The sequence below is a fragment of the Chaetura pelagica genome, unplaced genomic scaffold (assembly GCF_000747805.2).
Source record: "Chaetura pelagica isolate M959 unplaced genomic scaffold, ChaPel_1.0 scaffold17, whole genome shotgun sequence".
NCBI lineage: Eukaryota > Metazoa > Chordata > Aves > Apodiformes > Apodidae > Chaetura > Chaetura pelagica.
In genome coordinates this window covers 2,123,528-2,146,680 of record NW_009970726.1, presented here as the reverse complement: position 1 = coordinate 2,146,680, position 23,153 = coordinate 2,123,528, and the positions used below count along the sequence as shown (strand labels likewise).

The window sequence follows — 23,153 nt, the reverse complement described above, 5'->3', positions numbered from 1 at the left end:
TACGCCACAACTATGAAGTCAGTGTCTTACCAGAGGTTAAAATCTCTACAATCAGATAGTTCAGGATTTTTCATTTGTGGGAACACATGAAACTTGTGTTTTGTAAGTATTATGTCTTCTCTCAGCGTAGGTCCTGAATAATTCTAATATGGCAAAATGACAAAATGTATTTCCTTTAACAGTTCTGGCTTATTTTTAAAAATCCATATTATTTCTGGCATTCTTGGAAGGAAAAAAAAAGAAATAAAGGACCAATAGAGTACATGGCTCCAGGGCACACTATCATTATAGTATTGTTTTCAAATTACTCTTAAAATTTTACAATGAACAGCACTTTTAAGACAGAAGGCATTGGACAAAGCAGAAGGGCATATATCCTTATCAGTAGTCTAATTCAAGCAATCTGTCTTCAGAATACTTTGCAAACTTTTCTTTTACCTTTTGAGATTTATCATATCCACAAAAAGCCCCTTTCATAGATTTCACAAAGCACATTTTTTAGAAGGATAACCAATTAAGATTTAATCTTGAAATTATAGAAAATTCACCATCCTCTGAAATAAACCATTCTGGTTATTAATTACACTTATACTTGAAAAAAGCAGACAAACAGTTTTCTTTATCTAATGTGATTCTATTTAACTACAGCCAGGGGACCTTACAATGCTAGGTTAAACAGCTTACAACTTTGCCATTTATACACTTATGATTATGGTTAAGAATACCCCGTTTCAAAAAAAACCTGAATTATTCCCACCTCTCTGGTGTCTGACTTACAAGATTTAAAAAAAACACAACAGCTTCTACAAATGGTATAGTATTTTTCCTTGACCCCTTCTGTTCTCCCAGTGCTTTTCTCCATCAGAAGTGCACTGCTAAATTATAGCACTATAGCAAGAGAATTTGGTCCCTTTTCCTAGCTACTAAAATCGCTCTTGAGTCATTCTCCTTCTTTCTAGTTTCCAGGAAGGAAAGACCAGAAAAGGATGGGTTTGAACAATGGCTTGTTTGTTTTTTGCTGCTTTTTACTTCTGTGAGTCATGACCATGGTGGAACCATTCTCTGGTGGAATGGCTGATAGGAGGTCATCTTCCACACTGATCTTTAACCTACTCCTCAACTCTTCAGTTCACCATGTCTGTGTAACAATTATCACATAAGGAACTCTAGGACTGCTGTCTTACAGCTCCATGCTACCAGTAAGAATTGCAGTAGACTTCTGCTATCATTTCCCTCTCCTCTCATTTATCCCCATTTTACTTACCAATGGGAATTATGAAAGCAGAAAAAAAAACCCACAAAATCACTCCCCTTTCCCAAAGCTCTTACTACTCCTTAGACAGACTTGCTGCACATGCAGAGGTACATTGCAAAGAACTCATGGCAGTTAATAGTCTCCAAGCTGCTTCTAATTCCTGTTGCAGCTTCACTACTAAAGTTGATTGGGTCACCAGAAAGCCAGCGTGAGAATGAAACATCCTACCACCAAATGACAGCCATGACATCTATTTTTTCCCTTTTTTTCCTAGCTTAATGCTTTGGCTGTCTTTAGAAAAGGAGTATAGAAGCACTGGAAAGTATTTCCTTAAATGATGTACTGGGGCACAGCAAGGAATAAATGCACATTTATCAGTCTACATTAAACATTATCTTTTATCCCAGTCAATGTGTATATCAGATAGGCAACTGTTTGATAAAAAAATGTTGTTATCTGCCTATGCAAATATATGTCAAACTATCAGCTAGGCACTTCCTCTACATCTAATTGAAACATTTCCAGCAGACAATCACAACTGCCCTTTCTCTTATGTTTCAACTACAGTTTATATGAAGTAGTATCACTTTTTCAAAACAATGGCTTTAAACTGTGTTCAGTAGTACTTTGCAAAATAATAAGGAACAGAAACATACGATCAAAGGAAAAAAAATATGTAGGAAATAGTCTAAGCATGTTTGAGACTTGGAGTCAGATACTGACCTTCAAGTAACTCCCATATATCTCACAAATTAATAGTAATAATGATGTATGAATTATGGATTCAAAATGAATGACAATGGGGTTATAAATCATACAACTTGATCATGACATTCAAAAGTAATTATTTCATACTTGAAAAAAGAAGCCTTTGTATCCCTACAAGTTTACTGCATGAAATTGAGCCAGGTATTTATTTTTTCCTAAAGAAAATCTTCTGCTTTCCTAACGTGTTTTGGTTGCTAACAGAGCAGTCATTTATGGTGTAATGGACATAAATTACATTAAAAAGCAACTGTCCAAAGGTACCCTCATCACACACTGCAACAAACAAGACATATTATTGTGTCAGAGAAGCTCTCTAAGCTCTGCACAACTGCTTGAGACTATGCAACATGGTCTATGACTTCAGCAAATCTTCTGAGATGAAGGAATCTCCCACTAGTGCAGAGCAAACATAACTGGGGCTCAGTGTCTCCCCTTGCCTGCTGCTCCCCGTGAGTAAGCCAGGGCTGGTCATGACCAAAGCATGCTGGGCATTGAGAGGACCTGGTAAATGACCAGAAGCTAGAACACGCCTGGTAAGACCCTCCAGATGCCATATCTACTCTTTTGCATCCAGAAGCAGGAACCTTCTTCCATAATGCGATTAATATGATTCATTTCAGCTATCTACTACAAAAGGATTTAAACTGAACTCCAGAAGTTCTTGCAGTTTGAATACCTAGTCAAATGTAAATGTCTGCCTTGTAAGTCTTTTGGATAGTCTTAACTCACAATTTGAGTCCTAATTTAAGTCAGAACCTCAACCCTTCACAGTCAGTAGCTATTATCTGTCAACAATTTGTATGTCAGTTCTAAACCAACTGATACACATATAAATCAAAGTACAATACCTTAAGGCTTTTTCTCTAGTGCTTCTTTTGCTCAGTGAAGATCTGTGTCCAGATAACTCCTGCTTTTCGTCCGCCAGAGATGCTGCTGAACTGTTGAGACCACAAAGCAGGTTCCAATTTTCTATGTATTTCATCTCTCAAGCACACATAAATGCACAGGTACAAAGAAATATACAAGCAGCCTTATGAAATCAACCATTATTGCTATCTATAAAATGCCTGCATAGAAAGTGGCATATAATATTTTATGGATGAGCTTCAAGCTAAAAACTGCAAACATAGCACCTCTGCTCCCACAGCAGACATTCTGTCTCTCCCTTTTTTTTATATAAAAGCAGCACTTAGCATTTTGTAATGCCCACCACTGACTGGAATGGAGAGCCCTGAGGCATGGCCCAGGCTCTCCATACCATAAAATTAAAAAAAATAGGAAGTCAGAACTGGAACTCAAAGAAACCAGCATAAGTTAGCTAACAGAAAAGCTGAGGAGAGTTGTAGGCTACATAATGTTCCTACCAATAACTAGACATCATCTCATAAATGGCAAGAACACTCTATTTGGTCTGGATTTGGAATCCTGAACATTCCCTGTGAATTAGACATGTACACTTGCTTTCTCTGAAAGACACTGTTGTGCTCGTGATTGTGCCACTGTTTTACATAAAGCACAGTCAGGAGACGATGGTTCAGTTTTCTTGCCCCAGAACAAGTATCTTGTGATCAGCTATCTGCAGGTGGGAGGGACAGGCTCAAATCCTTTTTCTGTAAAAGAAGGAAATTAATTTCACAGTACCAGATTAGAGGGTTTGACATACTTGGTATCAGTAGACATGCCCACCTGATCAGTTCCAGAGAAAGGAGTGCAGGACTGCACTTAGTGTATGGCATGGATCAGAGCAAGCCTTGCAAGAGCAAGGCATTTTTAGGCTGTTTGCTGTCAAAACCAGGACACACTGAGCACACCATCTATGGAATTTCACTGGAGGAAATTTAATCTAGAAATAAGGATGCATGTAGGCAGCGTAGAAAACTTTATTTTGGGTCTAGGATCTAAATTGAGAAAGAATTCCTACCCCAATTTCCCTGTGACATAGTTGTCAAGCTGTAAAATAACATTTCACAGCCTCCGAGGGATATTGAAAGGAAAACCAGCCAAATAAAGAGGAGATTTTAAAATATAGCATAAGGAGGGAGGACGGATAATTACTAAGATAGACAAAGGAAGATAACTGCAATTGGGAGGTGAATCAAAGACTCCAAAAACACATTTAACATTGTATTTGAGCATTTGTACTCTGCTAGGAAACTGTATATCACTATTTTCAATCAGAATCCTATTTCTAATGCTAGAACAATAACAGAACATTGACTACTAGTAAATCTTAAAATCACACCTTCTTTTTCTTCTACTGCCTCTTCTTGAAACAGAAGGTGATGAGACGGTCAGTTCATTAGTTGAATCTTGTGCATTCTCCTCTCCTGCAAGACTGAAACAGAACAAGATATTTTTGCATGTTATTTGCAGAATTAGAATTTGCATGTTAAGCTATGAATATGAAATCCTGATTTTAAAGGACAGTGAAGATATTCACAGGAAGTATATAAATGGAAGAAATAACCTAACTGTTAATAAACCAGATATTGATTCAGGGATCAAACATGAAGTCGAGAATACCAAATTATGGACACAAGAGTAACTGGGGAGTAAGACTGCTGCCAAGGAACAAAGGCAAGAAGCTGTATCAAAGAAAAAAACCTGATACTTTAAGACAACTCCAGGGATCAACAAAGAGCGCAGAAGTTTAATTTGTCATAGATATTCTCAGACATCTTTATGGTGTCATATACAAGCTTAAAAGGGAAGCTAATGATACTGTAAAGCAAATATGTGATGTGTTGACAGAGAAGAAGGTTTTGGAGTTGCAAAATATTGGTAGAGCATTCTTTGATCTATGAGACTGTTTACAGGAAATGACTCCCCGTTAAACATCTCCAATACCAACTTCCTGCATTCAAATCTAAGATTGTTAGACTGGACTCAACTTAAACAGAGAATAAACAGACACAGGTTCTTCATCAAGGCCAAAAGCTTGATGCTTCGCTTTGTGCTGCCCCTTGGAATATTGTGCTTAGAATTCAATGCATTTGTCTGTACAAGATCATAAAATCATAGGTTTAATTGTCATATGTTTACGTTCAGCTTAGGTGACATAATTACTATGTCAGATGACAAGCTTTGTTATAACTAATAAAACACTGGGTGTCCCAACATCAGGAAGGGTGTTAAAAGGTGCAATTCAACTTAATAAATCTTTTCTGTCTAGAGGGAGAAAAAGTTATTTTCCAAATCCTTATTTTGTAAATTACATTTTTTTGCCTTCTAGGACATGAAGCACAACGCCGAGGTCTCTCTACTTTATATATGTGTGTGTATGTATATACTATGTAGTTTGTACTGGAAACAGCAGATGCTGGTAGATCAGACATGACTCACTCTTCTTGTCGTTTAGCATTAACGAGGATTATGGCCCGACGGTCAGTAAGCTCTTGCATACTCAGTTCCTCCAAAGATAAAATTTTCACTCCAGGTTTTAGCTACAAGAAAATTAGAATAAAAGATAAGGTGTTCTGCCCAGTTAAAGATGAAAAAATAAAAATTTAAAAGATACCTAAAGCGTGACTGAAAATTCCTAATCTTTACAGAAGACTTACATAATAACATCCAAAGCTACTCAAAATACGTAAAATTGGTTTCTCCATCAGTTTAAAAAAAAAGAAAGTTCATAAATAATTTAACTTGTAATTATTGCTACTGTGTAATCCCAAAGAGTTCTAGAATAAGGAAATGTTCCTGCTTCTGAAGGCTTCACAACATAAGATAGAATTTTCAAAAGCAACCAAGTGCTTTGGGAGCAGGTATTTTGCTGATTTTCAGTAAGACTGCTGTTTCTAATTCATTTGGGCATTTTGAAGAGTCCTTCTCAGATTTAAGCTGAACACAGCACTAACAAGTGATACATAGTGGAGTCATTCTTTATACATAAACAGTGCTTTGTGAGAGAAAGAGTCACAACCAAGGTGAAAACATGAACTCTCTCCTTCGTTATGTAAAACTAAACAAACAGAAAGTCCATAGGTCATTCAGCATCATGTTAGTATCAAGTATTTTGCAGCAAAAGAGACCAGAACAACTGGAAAGGAAGCTCACAGGGGATTGGGATGAAATTTGCAGCTGGGGGATAGCATGAAGATCATGAGATTTCATCCATAAAAAAAGATAACAAAAAAGCAACTAGTATAAAGCTGGGAAACTTCAGGAAAAAAACCAAAGTATTTTATGTAGCCAGAGTCTGGCTTTTGCTCTAGTACTCTTACTTTTTCTAAATAAGAAGAAAATTTTACTCTGAGTAGTTTAAATAAAGTAGCTTACCTGACCACAATCATAGAATCCATCAGTAATGATGTCACTTGATGATAAATATCCTATCTGGCTGTATTTTTGGGAAAGATTGTTATCAAGTAGCTTTCCCAGAGCAGCTTCAGTGAAGTTATTTTTGCGCCCTGTTGATAGATTCATTTCTTCTAGGATATCTAAAGCACTGTTAAACACAATACAAAGACTAATTAATCATTACATACCAATCAATTGTTATTATACATTTCAGAGTTAGTTTGTAGCACTGCCGAGGCCAAGAGAGATTTATTTCCAAGTGCTAGGCTGGTGATCCCTGGACCAGCAAAGAGCTGGCTGTGCTGCACAGAATTCTTTTTTTTAGGGGAGGAAAATCACTTGCAGTGCTTAAAAGCAATCCCTTCAGGCCCTTAAACAGTTACATAAAAGAAATGCTGACAGGATGCCACAACCTTTTGCACAGAAGGATGTTGGGTACCACAGAGAACCTGAGAAAAAGAAGGATGTAAAAGCAGAGTAAAAAGAATAATGTTCAGTGCTAACCATATGATATGGTTTGGACAATCTCTCTCTCTATCTCCCTCTCTCCCCAACTTGTGATGCAATTTGCAGGTGTCATTTTGCAATGAATGAATCCTTCTGGTTTAGGACTGTCACTGTTTTGGGAGGGATAGCTGGCAGAGATTTACAAAACACGGATGAGCTTGGAAACATAAGGTGCAGGGGTTTTGCAGCACGGACACATATAACATAAAAATAATCATGTGAGGACCCACGAGAACAGGAATTCATTCCTCAGGCTGGTTTTGGTGCTGAAACTCAGATACTGATAACCTCTGACCTGGAAAACTTAGTAAAAGTTCACTAAGAAGAAAAACTAAGCTGAATCAGGAGAACATACTAAAGTGCAATTTTGGAACCGTTTTGGAATGAAAACAACAGGAAAAAAGAGGCAGATATATCCATATGCGTGTATGTGCATGTTCAAATTTATTTGCACATGCAGACATTCTTCGCATCCTAAGGAACCAATTTTATATATCTATATATAATGAAATGCACATTTAGACTGCCCATTTCTCTCTGTGAACTACACAGGGAGCCTCAGCTGCGGACATTTACAATCTAGACTTCTGAACATACATCAGATGGATTCCAGAGAAAAAGGTTTTCAAGCAAGGCAAATGACAGCCTTCTCTTTTAGAAGAGAGCAATGGCAGAAATTGGTGGAACAGCAGTACAGGCTCTTCATCACACAGCATAATGCAAACAAGTCAGGTAACCAGCAAGTAATGCAGGGAAGAATTTTAAAGGGGAAAATGAATAAGAAAAGCCTAATGAATACAGAAGTGTTGAAGAGAGATGACATCAGAGGCACAACAGCACATTATCTTTGCATGGGGGAAAGACAAGCCAAAAAGGGACAAATATGGGTGAAACAAAAATTCTGTGAAGACCCAAAAGCAAAAAAAAAGACTTCTAGTGGGAGGTGTCCCTGCCCGTGCAGGGGGCTTTGGAACTAGATTATCTGTAAGGTCCCTTCCAACCCAAACCAGTTTATGAGTCTATGATTTTATGATACAGAAATAGAAACACTGCCACTTCCAACAGGGAAGAAAAAGGGAAAAAACCAAAACACCCACAGGCAAAGTGAGATATACCTATTAAGGGACTGAAACAAAAATAAATGTTTCATATGTTGCAAGTCAGAGAGGAAAATGTAGGACTATTACTAGTGTGTGGGAAGAAAACTTGTAACAGATGGAGCAGAAGACTGAAGTGTCTGATGCCTTTTTTGCTTCAGTTTTCATAAAAAGGTTGCAAGCAGATGCCTGGCAGTAATATTAACAAGGAGGTAGAAACAGTTGGCTTAACATGTCTAGAATAAGTTTGAAGAGACAAAGTCATCAGTGCCTGAGGAGACTTACTGCATACTACTCTATGAATTAGTAAAAACAACCTCTGAATAACTTAACAATTTTTGAAAATTCAGGGAGGACAAGCAAAGTGCCAGGATAGTGGAGAAGGGCAAAGGTAGTATCTAGATTTGAAAAAAAGTAAGAATAAGGAAATAATAGAGATAATTTAGCCAAATTTCTGTGTCCAAAGGACACCATATCTAATGATTAAACAATCATTTTGCAAGCAATAAGAGACAGGTGGTAAAAAGTAGCCATTATGTATTTGTAAAAAATAAATAATGTAAAGTTAATCTAATCCTTTCTGTGATTAAGGGTAACTGATTTAATGTAAAGACAGAAGAAGTAAAAGTGAAATATAAGCTGACTTTGAGCTAAGATTTGACTTTAATAGGTCTCATAATGTATTCCTACTTGAATACATAGAAGCAAGTCAGGGTAATGTGAACTATATTAAACTATCATGAAGTAGTGCTTGACTGGCTGAAAAACTATACTTAATGCATTATTATCAACAATATCCTGTCAAACTGGAAGGACACAAAATTAAGAGTCCCACTCTGATACTGTCACAAAGAAGCAATTAAATAACAGTGCTAGACAGACAAATACAGAAAATAGTTACTAAGCTTTATTTTATGGTGATATGACCATAGTTGAAGTACCTCGTCCAGTCTGAGAGATGGCACTTAAATGGCATAAATAAATGAGAGAAATTCAGAGATGTGTGTGGCAAAATTATACAAGATTTCAAAACACAAATAAGTTTAACATTTTTACTTTGTTATGAAAAGGAAGCTGAGAGGGACATGGAACATGAGAAAACTCAGTAAGTTAAACTTAATTGTTATTAAGAGGTAGTTATTCAATTCCATTGAAATTAGGGCAACATGTAGTTGAATTGATTTGTTTAAGGGATATTTAGAATTCAGAAAGCCCTTCTAATTGTCAGGATACTTCAGCACTGGAAGAGGTTACCTCAGAAAGTTGTGAAACCCCCTCAGAACTGGAATTTACACTCAACAAGCAAAAATGTCAGTGTGCCTGATTCAGCCTTACAGTGGGCAGATGTGTAACACCACCTCCGAGGTCCTTTCCAGACCTAAATTTCAGAGATACTCTGCAGAATCCCCGCATAGATGGATTTTAAGTGTATGTGCAGTAATCAGAGAAATGTCCAGCAGAGGGAGCAGAGCAATTACATATATTTTAATTCAATGACAACTACAGGAGTCACCTCATATAAGGAGCCCTGTGCCTTAATTCTTACAATCTAAAACAGCTTTTGTCATTCAGATATTAATATATGGATCTTAGAGACCCTATGAAGGAATAAACTAGAGTCTCTTCTACATAACATTTCAGCACACCTGCAGTTAACAAGAGTTTGTAAACCAAATTTAACCTGTGTGTAATAAATCCAATTTACTGCATATTGAACTTAGCCTGAAACACTTATTTCAGTTTCATATGTATGGGTCACTGTAGTCCCTAATTTTGACTGATAAAAGCACATCTTCAACATAAAGCTTTACTCAGTCACAGAAATAATAAATGTTTTTATAATTACAGTTTCCTCTTTGGGCTTGCATTTTTTCTTAAGACTTTTGTTGTTTAAAATCAATACCATTTCATCTGTGACATCTGTGGTGCAAAAGTAGTTTCTGCTTAGCAGAAAGTACAGCTTAACTGTTACTCTACTATAAATATGTAAAGATCAACTTAATAGACTTCTCTCATCAAAATCTTCCCTCTGCCCCTTGATAGTATGTCTACTCACCCCAGTCTGCATAGTTGAACAGCAGTTTGCTCATCACTTGCACAGACCATAACAGCCCGACAGGCATTTCTTCTGACTTCTTCATCCTTGGAGCTCAGCAATGCCACGAGTGGTCGCAGTCCACCCGCATTTCTTAACTATAACAAAAATGAAGACATTGCCACTTAGATCTTTTGTCTGTCCCAGCAAGAACAGCCTGTGAAATTCACCTTTGGAAACATTCAACATTGTAGACAAGCTATAATGGGCTGGTAGAAAGGTCATTCATGGGGATTCTCTGCTTCTGTCAACCCTTTTCCATTCTTAGATTGCAGTGTGGAAACTGAAGAGACTATGCAACCCAAGATTGCCACAGGGAGTTTCACAGCTTTTTCTGTGTTCTCTTGCCTCCTAGCAACTAATTTACAAGACAATATATTTGAATTTGTATCATATTGTATGTATGACAATCTTATTAACATCCTGTTCTCTTGTGTGCTACAGTATCTTTCCTATACACACTGAAGGAAATATTGCTCATTTGGATTTTTGAAGAGAAAGGCATTTAAAGGACACTGAAAGAGGCAGATTAATTATCTATGCCCCTTATTCATGTCCTAATTAACAGCCTTGACCCATGAGAAAACCCCAGCTTAGGATCTGTGAATGCACGTAGCATCCTCCTTGTTTATGAAAAGAAAATAGTACGACCATTGATAAACAGTTTAAAGTTCAACTTGCTGGATGCCACTGATCAACAGATCAATTATAATCTGAGTTTTGTCTGAATGACATTTACCCCATGCACATCCAGTATCTTACTAATCAAGGTCAGACATAGCCCTTCATGCCTTGAAAGTGGGCAACAGAGTAACACTGAGGGAGAATTAAAGAGGACAGAACTTCTCATATTCAAAGTTTAGCTGACAGTTGCAGTAGAAAGAAACTAATGTTTAACACCCATAAACATGGGGATTAAGATATAGCCCTGGTTGAAGCTCATTGAAGCCACTTAATTTGGTGCAAGCAAATACAGCAGTAAAAATACAAATTAAAGAAAACCCCTTCCAAGTTCTTATGACAAACTGAGCCAAATTTAGTTGAACAAGCCAAGGATGAAAGTGAAAAATTAGTGACTACACAGATATCCTGGGACTTCTAGGACAGGCCAAAAAACCAGAAAGATTCTAAGTAAGTATAACACCAACCTCAGGATGGTTAGATATGTTATAAATACCCACAAGCTTAAAGAGTAGTTTTACCTCCGTTCTTGCCTCAGCATCACAACCAAATACAGCCACAGCAAAGGCTGCTTTGCTCTGCACTTGGCTGTTGCTGGAGCGCAAGGGCTCTGCAAGTGCCCTCAGGATACCCTGGCTCCGGATGTTCGTGCACAGCGACACTTGCTCGGCCAGGTTTGTGAGCACTGTGGCAGCACTAGCAATGGTTCCATCTCTCTGAGCACTCAAGGTATTCACTAACGGCTCAATTCCATCCGCCTCAAGAAAAGTGCTAGCAAAACGAAGGAGAAAAAGGAGAAGGCTTTATTATGTTATGACCATCTTTTGCTCTTAGTGCGTTGTATTTACCATTGTGTTTCAAGAATATAAAATATTGCTTACCTGCAAGAAATTGCAAGGCTAATGTCTATATTCTAAAGTATAGTATGAAGTTGGAATTAATAACTGAATGGTGATATCCCTCTTTCTAATGCCTTAACTATATTTGACACAGTGTGAAGCTCAAGAGGCAAAACCTAAGTAGAAAATCCAAGTCACAAAATTCTGGATTCCTTAACTTATTAGGACACGGATTCTTTCTTAAGTTTCAAACAAGTTAACAAAATCTTGCATCTTTTCAAAGAAAGTAGAGTTTCTGCATCTTTAGCTCCAGGCAAATGCCTCTGCAGAGATTTATCACCTCTCCCCCTCATCACTCTAGCACTATTTCTAATGAGGTTTATAGTGCCTGGAATATCACGTTGTTCTTTTTGCTGTCTCTGTACATTTCTGTGATGGGATACTTAGGTGGCATAAACATAGTCCAGCAAGCTTCTGCATTCTTACAGAGTAGGTGTAAATGGTGCAGATGAGTGCAATGTTGAAATTATTACGCTGGCTTTATACAAGGTGATTTAGACAGCAGGAGTACAACAGACACATCAGGACTGAGTGTGGGGCTGGCTATGACTGTGGTCATAGTCTATCAGCAGCAGATCCAGTTTAAATATTCTCCCTGTGCTCAGACGATGGTTGCAGCCGTGGCTGGAGGTGCTGCCCCCAGCAGTGCTGGGACAAATGCTGGGGTGGCCAAGGTCTGAGCTAGACCTGCAAAACAACCTGTTTGCAAATAAAATTGGGGAAGACTGCTGGGATTTTTTCAAGGATGATTTTGTAGATTTAGATTAGACAATGGCTAAGAAAAAACAGTTGAAGAAGGACTATGAGGGAAATAGCAGCTTCGGGCAAGAGATAGCAGAAGGTGCAGGCAGCTGCATGATTAGAGGACACATTTGCCAGTGACTTGAGTCTAATGTGCAGCAAAACTAGTAGTCATGTTGGCCTACATCTCAGTCACAGCAGAATGAACTGGCCTACAAGCACTTTGTCTTAACACTGCTATTCTGCTTCCATCACTCACCAGCACAGTGCCTTTTAAAAGAAAAAAAAAAGTAAACTTCATATTAATATTTGTGATAAAGAATACATTTAAAAGCAGCTGGTGACCTGGCTTATAAGGATAGCAAACTCTGACTACAACTGATGCAGACCCTGAAGAAGGAACCTGGCCTGGCTGAGGGGAAACTACCATGATCTCATGAATCTGAAAAGGTACACGCTTCTGGGTTACCACCTCATTATGCATTCTTTAGTTTCTTTGCCATAGGCAAAAGAGATTACTGATACACATGTAGTTTACATCCATCAAATGCCATAAGATATTCCATAACTTCAAATTTCTGTTGACCTTCTTGCCAAACCTGCTTTCTACTGAGCAAAATTAACTTATTTGTCTACATCATCTTATGGTCATTTCAGTGGTATTTTTTCCAATATCATTATAAACCAGCACACTATAAAAATTGAATTGTCTTCCTTCTGAGTTTGTATATAAAATTTGATCAAATGATTTGAGGCATATGTCCAATTTACTATCTGCTCTTAGTAATTTTACATTGGGCTCATCTGTTTGTTAAACAAAAGTTGGCAAAATTGTTAGCAATAGAAATGTGCAGATGGCAATTTGAATTTTCATTGCAACTGCTTTTTATACTCCTTTTTAGTGCGTTTTGTCTATATCAAAAACAAACTCTTCCACCTCTATACAAGCATATCTAAGCACTTCAACAACAGAAGTATGTACATTTTTAATAAGTTTTGCTAAATTTCTGTCAAAACATTAGTAAGAGAAATCTGGAAGTGAAAATCTTACTTTTACTGTGACAGCATCTTACCAAAATCTAACCTTTTGGTAACTTACACAGTTACAAAATAAACACAAGCTTACAAGTACTGCATACACAAAAGTAGTTATGCGAAAGACTGTGAAGGCATTAACAAAAATAAAAAACCTCAGGAATGCTGATAGCCACTCTTATGCAAACAGGACAGGGAGCAGAATATGCCAACCCATCACGCGAGCGACAAGACGTAGATCTTACTGTGAAATCATCCTAGTGCCTAAGTACCTGCAAACCACATTTTTCAGACAGCAGGCTGCAAATCCTCCTGAGCATACCTGGAATGACTCAGCAGAGGCTGACAGGGGTTGTTGCCTGATCTCTGCCTTAGCTACAAGGCAATGGCAGAACAGGTAGTGCTGGAGCATGGGTGTAAGGAAGGCTGGCAGGCAGGCAGTATTTCCTACTTTGGAAAACCAGGGAAAAGGCAGAAATCCAGGGACTGAAGATGAGTAGAGTTATTAGCTTGGGTACAGCATAAAGGTATAGGGCCAGTTCATTGTTGGCTAATTAATCCTCCAGGAGCACCAGTAACTTTAATGCAAGCCCTCCAGTTTCTGTTCAGAAGGGAAACCCATGTTTTCAGATGTTCTGCACTGCACTCCTCAGAGTTTTTAATTAGCTGCATTTCCCCTTACCTGGGTGTCCTCCCTCCCCTTCTCCCCTGGACCAAATAAGGAAGAGCTGAAACTGTTTTGTCAGGGTTTTTTTTTTTTGTTGGTTGTTTTTTTATTTGGTTTGGTTTTGGGTTTGTTTGTTTTATTTCAGTGAGTACAGTCTTTTTTTCTACGTTCTCTAGTTATAATTGTCTTCTCTTCCCCATGGAAATTTTATCCAGATTTCCAGCTTCAGGAGTGCTGTAGCTCTATCCAGGCTGCTGAATGTGGACATGTTGACTGCACATGTAAGGATCAGCCAGACCCCACATATGTACCACAGGTTTACCGGAAAACATCCCATTCACAGCATGTGTAACAAAGACATGATGTACCTGCTGGCCAAGTAGGGGAGAGACTCATCATACCTGCCCACAGCCATGCACAGTGAGGCGAGGCCATAAGCTATCAGATTTACAGCACTACACACTATGCACACACATACCTTACCCAGCAAAAAAAAACACCAACAAAACAAAACTAACCAAACAAAACACGAAACAAACCCCAACACCTTGAAATCAGGGGTTTTTTTTACACAGAAATTCCAGTATTTATGGGACAGGTCCACTACTCATGAAATCACTACATCTCAAAGTGTAGTACATCCAATACTCCTGCAATAAGTTACCTATATACTATGCCCAGTAACACGTGCATTTTCCCATAGGAAATCCTAATAAACATGTAGTCCCTAAACAGACTGATTCCAGGATGATACATGGAACTGAATGACGTAGCCAATCATATTATAAGCAGATTTACTAGAATTTCCATAAAGCCAGCAAGTACACAAGTGCTTAACAAAAAAGCAAGGTGACAGCTCCTTGTGTGCTCAGAGTTGACCCCAGCAAGGTACAGAGCAGAGCCAATTTTCTCAAGTGCCACTCAACTTCAAGAAGGTTGTGAACCACTGATTTAGAAGATCATACATATTTATTTCAATCCTGTGCTTTGCTTCTGCACAGATTCGTTCTGAATCAGTTTCATGAGTATAGTTTAATCAAGTAGCACAATGGATCACAAGGCAAAAAAGAAATCCTGTTAGAAGTGACAACAGCAAGAAATGAGAGTTGAAGGTAGCCAGTACCTTTCAGAATAAAATTTTAAAGGGGCATGAACACCTGAGGGCAACAGTGTGTCCTGGGAACAGAGATAGTACAGAAGAGGTTATGAGGGAAGAAGGAAGAATAGGGAATTTATAGTTCAACTCATTCCTACCCTACAGCCCCCTTGATAACAGAAATAGTGCTGTCACCCTGGGCATGGAGCCCCAGCTGCTTCAGAGACTGACCTCAGAAGGAGCTGAAAGAATGAATACCCTTACCTTTTTAAGGTGCTGAAATACTATAACATAAAGATCTAAGTATGGAGGTCTTTGTTCCCACCCATCTTGGGCAGAGATACGCACTGTGTAGGGCTTCTTATTACAAGGAAACAAAAGTCAGAGGCAGAAGCTTTAACCAGCACCGTCTTGGCCTCCTGTAGACCAGTACTAGCACCTCTCTCTGCCTCCAGAACACACTCTGCCTCAAAAACACCTTAGTGAGGTGGTGCATTTATCAGTGCTCTCACTATAGGACTACATCCTCAAGGAAGGAGGGAGCCTTGTGTAGCTGAAAAAAAGTATACACTATTTCATGTGGAAAGGAGTAAATTACATAAATCCAAAGCTCTTTTCTTTCATGTTTGTCCTGGTTTGGGCCAGGATGAAGCCAATTTTTCTTTTTACTGATTTTTTTTTTCTTCAGTAAGCTTTCTTGTAACTAGCAACAGTGTGTTCTGCTAGGCTGATAAGACAGTGGAATGTTTTTCTAACTACTGAGGCTTCAAGGCCGCACCTGCACTCTGCCGGCTCAGACACTATGGGGAGATCTGTGACCCCCCCGTAGGAGGCTGAGTTAGACGGACAGCAAAATTGGCCAAAGATATTCCATTCCATATATCTACGTAAGCTGAGAGGAAGGTCAGAGATCACAGAAGACAACTTCCTTCCTTCTTCTTCTTCCCTTCTCTTCCGTCCATGGCCGGCGTCCAGGGAGGACTCTGTTCATCCATCACCGTCGATCCTCCGGCTTGATCTCTCGTGACCCCCATAACTCTCTGCTTTCTCCAGCAGCAGCTCCGGGATTCCTCGGGACTCTTCCCAGTTCAGGGAAGTGCTGTGGGAGTTGCTGGGGTGGGGGGAGGCGAGAGGTTTTTTTGCCCATTCCTGAATATATTTGTATATAATTGTATATATTTTCTTGTATGATTCATTAGTGTTTTAATTAAAGCTGTGTAGTTTAGTTCTCAATCCAGCCAAGTCTCTCTCTTTTTCTCTCTCTCCTTTCCTACCTGGGTTGGGGGGAGGAGGGGATCGAGAGCATTGTTGTCGGACCTAAGTCAAACTGTGACAACAATTTATTGTGTAAAGATTCAAAATACCCCAACTTCTTTAATCATGAAGAGAAAAGATTGGGGAAAAGGAAAGAAGACAGTGACAAGGGGAAAAAAAAGATGTTGCATTTGTAATATCACCATGTGTTTTTGAAAAGGTGACTATCTGAATTACAAACCAACAAACAAGAAAAAGCAGACAAGACAGGAATGGAAATCAGAGAGCTCAAAGTCAAGTTAAAAGAATTAAAATGTTATGGTTTACAATCACATGGCTATGATCATTAGAGGGCCTTAACCTAACTGGGTTGAGCATTTACTTTAACCAGGGTATACAAAGTTCAGGTCCCCTAATGACCTTAACCATGCTCTGTAGTTAAAAAAAAATTTATTACAATGGAATTCAAGAGCTATTCAATAGCTAAAGTATTTTTCACAAGTGTCACAGGAAAGGCAAAATTAAAAGGTCAGTTAATAAAAATTTAAATTATTACTTCTTCTAAATATATATTTTAAGATGTTACTAGGAAATTTTCTTGAAAATTCTCTAAAGGATCACTCAAGACTCAAAGAATAAATGCTTAGTTTGAGGAAAAAAAATAATCATAGAATCATAGAATGGTTTCAGTTGGAAGAGAAATTAAAGATCATTTAGTGTCAACTTCCTTGCATAGGCAGAGACACCTCCCACTAGATCAGGTTGCTCAGGGCCCCATCCAACGTGGCCTTGAATACTTCCAGGGATGGGCCTTCCACAGCTTCCCTGAGCAACATGGGCCAGTGTCTCAGCATCCTTACACTAATGAATTTCCTCCTAGTATCTGACCTAAATCTCCCCTGTTCCAGATTTGATCCAGTAACAATCAACAGCCCAAACTCTTTCAGCCTGTCCTCATAGGAGAGGTGCTTCAGCCATCTGATAATCTTTGTGGCCCTCCTCTGGACTTTCTCCATGAGCTCCATGTCCTTCTTATGTTGGGGGCTCCAGAACTGGACACAGTACCCCAGATGGGGTCTCACAAGAGAAAAGGGGGAGAATCATCTCCCTGGCACTGCTGGGACGCTGCTTTTGGTGCAGCCCTGGACACGGTTGGCATTCTGGGCTGCAAGCAGCATGTTTTCTTTACTGTTTTTACTGCAAAAATGAACTAAAAGTTGACAACAAAATGATTACCGGAAGTTTCACAAGATAACCTTTTTTTTTTAAGGTTAACCTTTTAAACAGTTACTTCAGAGATGGATATGAATTTCACTGAACTGAACATTTTGCTGCTTTAGGTGTCTGGGGTGCAATAGGAAAGCTCAGACATTGGTAGAATGTTGTGAAAACAACCACCCATAAAAACTGGTCCAAAACTTTCTTGTTTTTATATTTTATTTTTAGGACTGTAAACTCTCTAGGGCAAGATCCACCTCTTTGTTGGCATCACATCAAGCATAATATCTCTGGTCCTCGAACAAGCCGTGACAAGAAAGGTAATAGATTGTTTACCCAGTGCATAGGGAATGATCCAGGTAGCTTTTCCTCCTGAAGAGGTCTAGCCCAATGGAGAAAGCAACCATCAGTGTTCAAAGAGCTGACAGAAACCACTGAGACTGCCCCCAAACCCCTTATCTAAGCAACGTCCCATGGAAGGGAGACAGAGGGGAGGAGCAGTGGTGCAGCTTCACACTGTTTACTCTGGACTCTGCTTAATATATACTAGTGAGATTGACACTTCAAAAAAACAGTAAAGTATGTTTGGTTTTGCTTCTTCTACCACCATTGAACATAAACTGGTTTATATTAAATTATATTTTGACTCACTTCTGTGCTGTTCACTTCCCCATTCTGACTGAGGGTTTAACAGAATTTCTACTCAGAAAAAAACCCAAATTTTTCCTCCTCACAAAGGCCATTGGACTCCTTATGGACATCATTTTCCAAATGTATTTGCAACTGCATGTTTAATTTCTGTTCAAAATTACTGTGATTGAGTGTGAGGTGCTTAGCTAGCCATTTATGCCTGTGCATATCTCATTTTCATACATAATTGCATGTAAATTATGCATAAGAATTATGCATCTAATTACACACACGTTTTAAAAAATCAAGTCTCTCTGTGCTAAACCCCATTACTTCTTCTTCACATAAGGCATTTTGATCCAGCTTTACTATGTAGTTTCTGATTGAGACCAAGTACCATAACCAGAAGTTTGAAAAAACTCAAGAAATATCCTCCTTTTTATCCCTTTAATTATTAGTATTCTTCATTTGTCTTGTCATCAGAATAATCCCATCCAATAAATGTCTTCTGTATTTACCAAAAATTTCACTTTGCAATGTAATTATTTTCAAAAGCAATTGACTGCTGTGTACAGTCACTTGTGTTTTATTTGAAGACTAATATTAGTTCTGTTTTCTTCACTATACAAGGGACATATTAACCTCAGTATGTTTATTCTGAGTAAGGGAATCTGGCACTAGAGACTCTGATCTACAGTTTGGGGCCTCTTTGTGCTCCAATAAAAATATTGATGTTATCAACAAACCATCTTAATTTTTCATTTCAGGAACTGAACACTGTATTCCTATTTTTTATTTTGCTTGTTAAAACATCAACAAACCAAGAACTCAATAAACCTCACAGTCTAGAAGCAATACAACCTTAAACTGTCTGATTTAACTAAGACTGTAATACTTTACTCTCATTTAGTGATACACAGAAATTTTCTAATGTTTGTAATTGAACTCATTTGACAAAGTTACATAGATCTCAGCTCTAAAAATGTAGTACACCTAATTCAAATTGTTTTGGGGGCATTGGTAATGAACTATCTGTTCATGATATCTGAGCCTTTCAATCACAATGTTTTTTGCAACCTTTATTATGAATTTCTGACACTTCCACTATTATGAGAAAGGCTTGAAAGTCAGCAACAGAAACCCTTTTTGCCCCTTACAGATTCCACGTAGGTTGCCAGAATAAGCTCATGAAAAAGACATTATCCCCCTCTCTATTTTATGATCCAAGAAGTAGTGCATGGAAAAATCAATAACAGCACAAATGCTGAGAGTCTGGAATCCACACTGTTACAAAACCAAAATAAGAGGAGACATTCAGGAGCTGCCAGAGCAGCTTCATTGAGGTGTAAGGGGAAGAAAGTAAAGGCCAAAGAAAGGTACTCACAGCATCACATCTGAACAGGGACTGAGGAGACAGTGACTCCTCCTCATCTCTGGAAGAACCAGCTGAGGAAGGACAAGGACTGTGCCAAGTCGGTCCCTCTACAAACACTACTCAGACCGTGGAACTTGACCCAATCTTTCACTTCTGGATAAGCCTTTTCTGGACAACTGTGAACTTAAATCTAATGCCAGCAATGTGTTTTGCTTTAATAAAGGTTCAGGCTCTTATGATGATTCAGATTGGAGAAATTAATGCTTTTAGTTTTCTCTCTTAAAATTAAATCTCTAAGAAGGTACACATATACTACCATGTTAAGATAAAGTTACTGAAATTGCAAGCCAAAAGGTTTGAAGTTAATTGTGAAAGCTTATTTTTACCCCTTTGTGTATATGACAGTTAAGTTAAACATGCCACAGCCAGTGCACAAGTGAAATTGACAGCAGGGCAGAATTAAGTTTGCATGATCAGCCATAAACCTGCAAATCCCTTAAATAGACTTAAAATAAATGACTTTACACTATACAACAGTTAAAACATATTCTTAAATAATCTGTATTTATTTTAGAAACATATTACAAAGAAAATGTGCATGCAAAAGCACCAATACATTTTTCTGAAATGTACTCAAATGTAAAATAACCCTTGCTGCTTTCAATTAATTAATAAAAAGTGTAATTCATCTCAGCACGTATCACTGATTGCAGGGATATACACTCCAGAGAAATCATTGTACTTGTGCCACTACATAAAACACAGTTTTCTCTCCCAAGCTTAAGAGTTTCCCTCAGGAAGAAAAATGTTTCACCTGTTCCCACAGAAATCTACCATGGGAAGTTACAGGTGACAACACACATGCTCTGAATTAAATTCCAGCCTTCCACAGAGAAGATAAATCATGATCATACTGCAAGGCTTTGAAGGCAGGAGAGCACAAACAGCCCAAAAGATTTTGCTATAAGGGATAGAACTTCTATATAGTTACCCTTATCCATATTTAGATGTTCTCTGTTTTCAGTCTGAAACTATTTTGGATATAATTTAGGATGCTGTGACATGAGATTTTTGTTAGGAAGAGATGACTGCTCTACACTTGTCTCTGTCTTCAATATACCCAGACAGGCAACAGAGTTTAAAAGCAAACAAACATGAAAATGCATAACACAGTTCTTTTGTGAAAAAGCAGCTGTACTGAGAAGAAAATGCAGTTACAGTGTCTGTATCTATATATAGAGGGACTTTTACATATAGCCACACCTTCACAAGAGAGAAAACCAACAGATGTCTGATTGAAACACTTTGCACCTGCCAGCAAGGCATGATTTAGGGTACTGTCTATCGGTTGCATGGCAGTCATCTGATGTGATGTTAAAGTCATAGTGGGATCCTATTTCTGAATGATAGCCTAGCATTAGGCCTTGATTCAGCTTTTCTGCCAAAGGAGAAATTGATGAGAAAACATTCTGCAGTTTTCAGTTGCAGTCAATACATAACCTGTATGGAAAAGCTTATGAACTCTGGGGTAATGACCATGTTGTCCTTTTTCTTTAGAAAGCACTCATCACACAGAATCACAGAATATTAGAGGTTAGAAGGGATCTCCGAAGATCATCAAGTCCAACCCCCCCTGCCAGAGCAGGACCAAAAAAAACCAGAGCAAGTCACTCAGAAAGGCATCCAGGCAGGTCTTGAAAGTCTCCAGAGAAGGAGACTCCACAACCTCTCTGGGCAGCCTGTTCCAGTGCTCTGTAACACTCACAGTAAATAAATTCTTCCTCATGTTGAGGTGGAACTTCCTATGCTCAAGTACACGCTGGACATGCAGTAAGAGAAAGTCAAACCAGGAATCTGTTCATGGCATGAGTGAAACGTTTGTATTTGCATAAGGCTCAGCAGAATGGGTGCTAATGGAAAAATGACACAAACGACAAAATGTAACAAAATCCCATTCCCTTGCAGCACAGTAACTCAAAAATGTAATTCTGTCACTAGGGGTCAGTATTAAAACACAGCCTTTACCCAACACAGCGAGGGGCATTCTATTGTTGATTTCCTCCTTCAGAAATACAAACTTATGCTATAAAGAAGAACTGTAAAACCACAAAAAGGACAAAACCTATACAATGGATTATTACCTATTTCTGTTCTTCATTGTAGCTCTTGTACTAGACATTTTTGTTTCCATTCTCATGAATTAACACAATCACACAAATGTGTTGTCTTATGTAATACTGGCCCTTCAATATTGATCTACTTACGTGAATTAGGTTCCATCTACAGTCTTGAAAGAGAAAAGCTATGATTACGTTTGACATTTCCTAACAGGGAAGATTGCTTCCTAGAGATATTACTATCTAATAATAAGAATTGCTTCCTAAATATAATCACAAATATTGAGATGTAAGAAAACTGGACATTCTTTACATTTATTCCTTGAGAATCATACCCATCTTGAAGATAATAAAAATCTGCTGCGGACACTGAAACTATCTGTTTAAGAAGGTGAAAGACTCTCACTACAGGTGAGCATTATCCACACAGAACAGACTGCGGATTTCTTTTGGGTCATTAGACGAGTATATGAATTTCAGTTTGGAATACATGGAATACCCACTGAAGTCAAAGGAACAACTAACTTTCTCCTCACAGTGCCCATAACCAATGAGTTCCCAGCCAATCTTACTGTCCCCAACCTACTCCCAGTTCTTGGGAATCTTGATACATTTGAGAAAGCACACATTCAGATGATGTGATAATGGCTGTAATTGTCTATATGGACATAATTTTGCTAATGCAATAGGTCCACTGATTTCTGTGGAGAATTAAAGAATGAGGAAGTTAAATAACACAGGGTTTGCTGATTTTGGGATGACACTTCATTATCTTGAATCCAGACATAATACTTAGAAATAAGTAACGTAACACTAATTATAAACCCCAGGAGAAATATTCTGCCAGATCGTTAAGTCTGTCATGAACCACAATTTCCTGCAGCCCTTAGGAGAACAGCTGAACTAAAAACATCCCTTTCCTTCTTTCCCCAGACCAAACTCTTAACTGAATGCTATAAATTTTGCACTTAAAATAAACAATTTAAGACAAATATTATTATTTGGGCCGTTAATTGGTTTTCATGTCCAGTACAAAGCTCTAAATTTCAAAGCATATGTTTTTCTTTAGTGGTAACTCCATTAGGTGCCCAGAATTCAGACACTGCAAGATTTATGAAGACAGCTTTTAGAAGTGCTATTTCTGCTGTGACAATAATGAAGAGAAGAACTGGTCAAATTAATCTCTAACTAGTACACTTGAGATCTTCTTTCTTCGTTACTTCTAAGTAATATCTATATTTAATACAATTAGCTTACCCTGAATACATGAAAAGCAAAAATAACTGATTATAATGTAAATGGGAAAAAATAGGTAGAGGCTGAAGTAAAACGTTTGTTCTGAACTTAATTGTATGGCAGAGAATAATTGACGTTTCTGTCCCATAGATGGCACTGCTGCTTCTTTGTTCGAGTGTAATT

At 38.2% G+C, this 23,153-nt stretch overlaps 1 protein-coding gene across 1 annotated transcript in view; it reads right to left on the bottom strand.

The window, feature by feature from the left end:
- The window catches only part of ARMC3 (armadillo repeat containing 3), a 47,982-nt gene that overhangs the window by 6,256 nt on the left and 18,573 nt on the right, over positions 1–23,153 (bottom strand). The window contains exons 10-15 of the mRNA XM_010007018.1: positions 11,224–11,473; positions 9,983–10,119; positions 6,302–6,470; positions 5,366–5,466; positions 4,266–4,358; positions 2,872–2,961 (exon numbers count right to left, since the gene is read on the bottom strand). Of these exons, the coding sequence (XP_010005320.1) occupies positions 2,872–2,961; positions 4,266–4,358; positions 5,366–5,466; positions 6,302–6,470; positions 9,983–10,119; positions 11,224–11,473 (840 nt within the window). The remainder of the gene's footprint in view (positions 1–2,871; positions 2,962–4,265; positions 4,359–5,365; positions 5,467–6,301; positions 6,471–9,982; positions 10,120–11,223; positions 11,474–23,153) is intronic.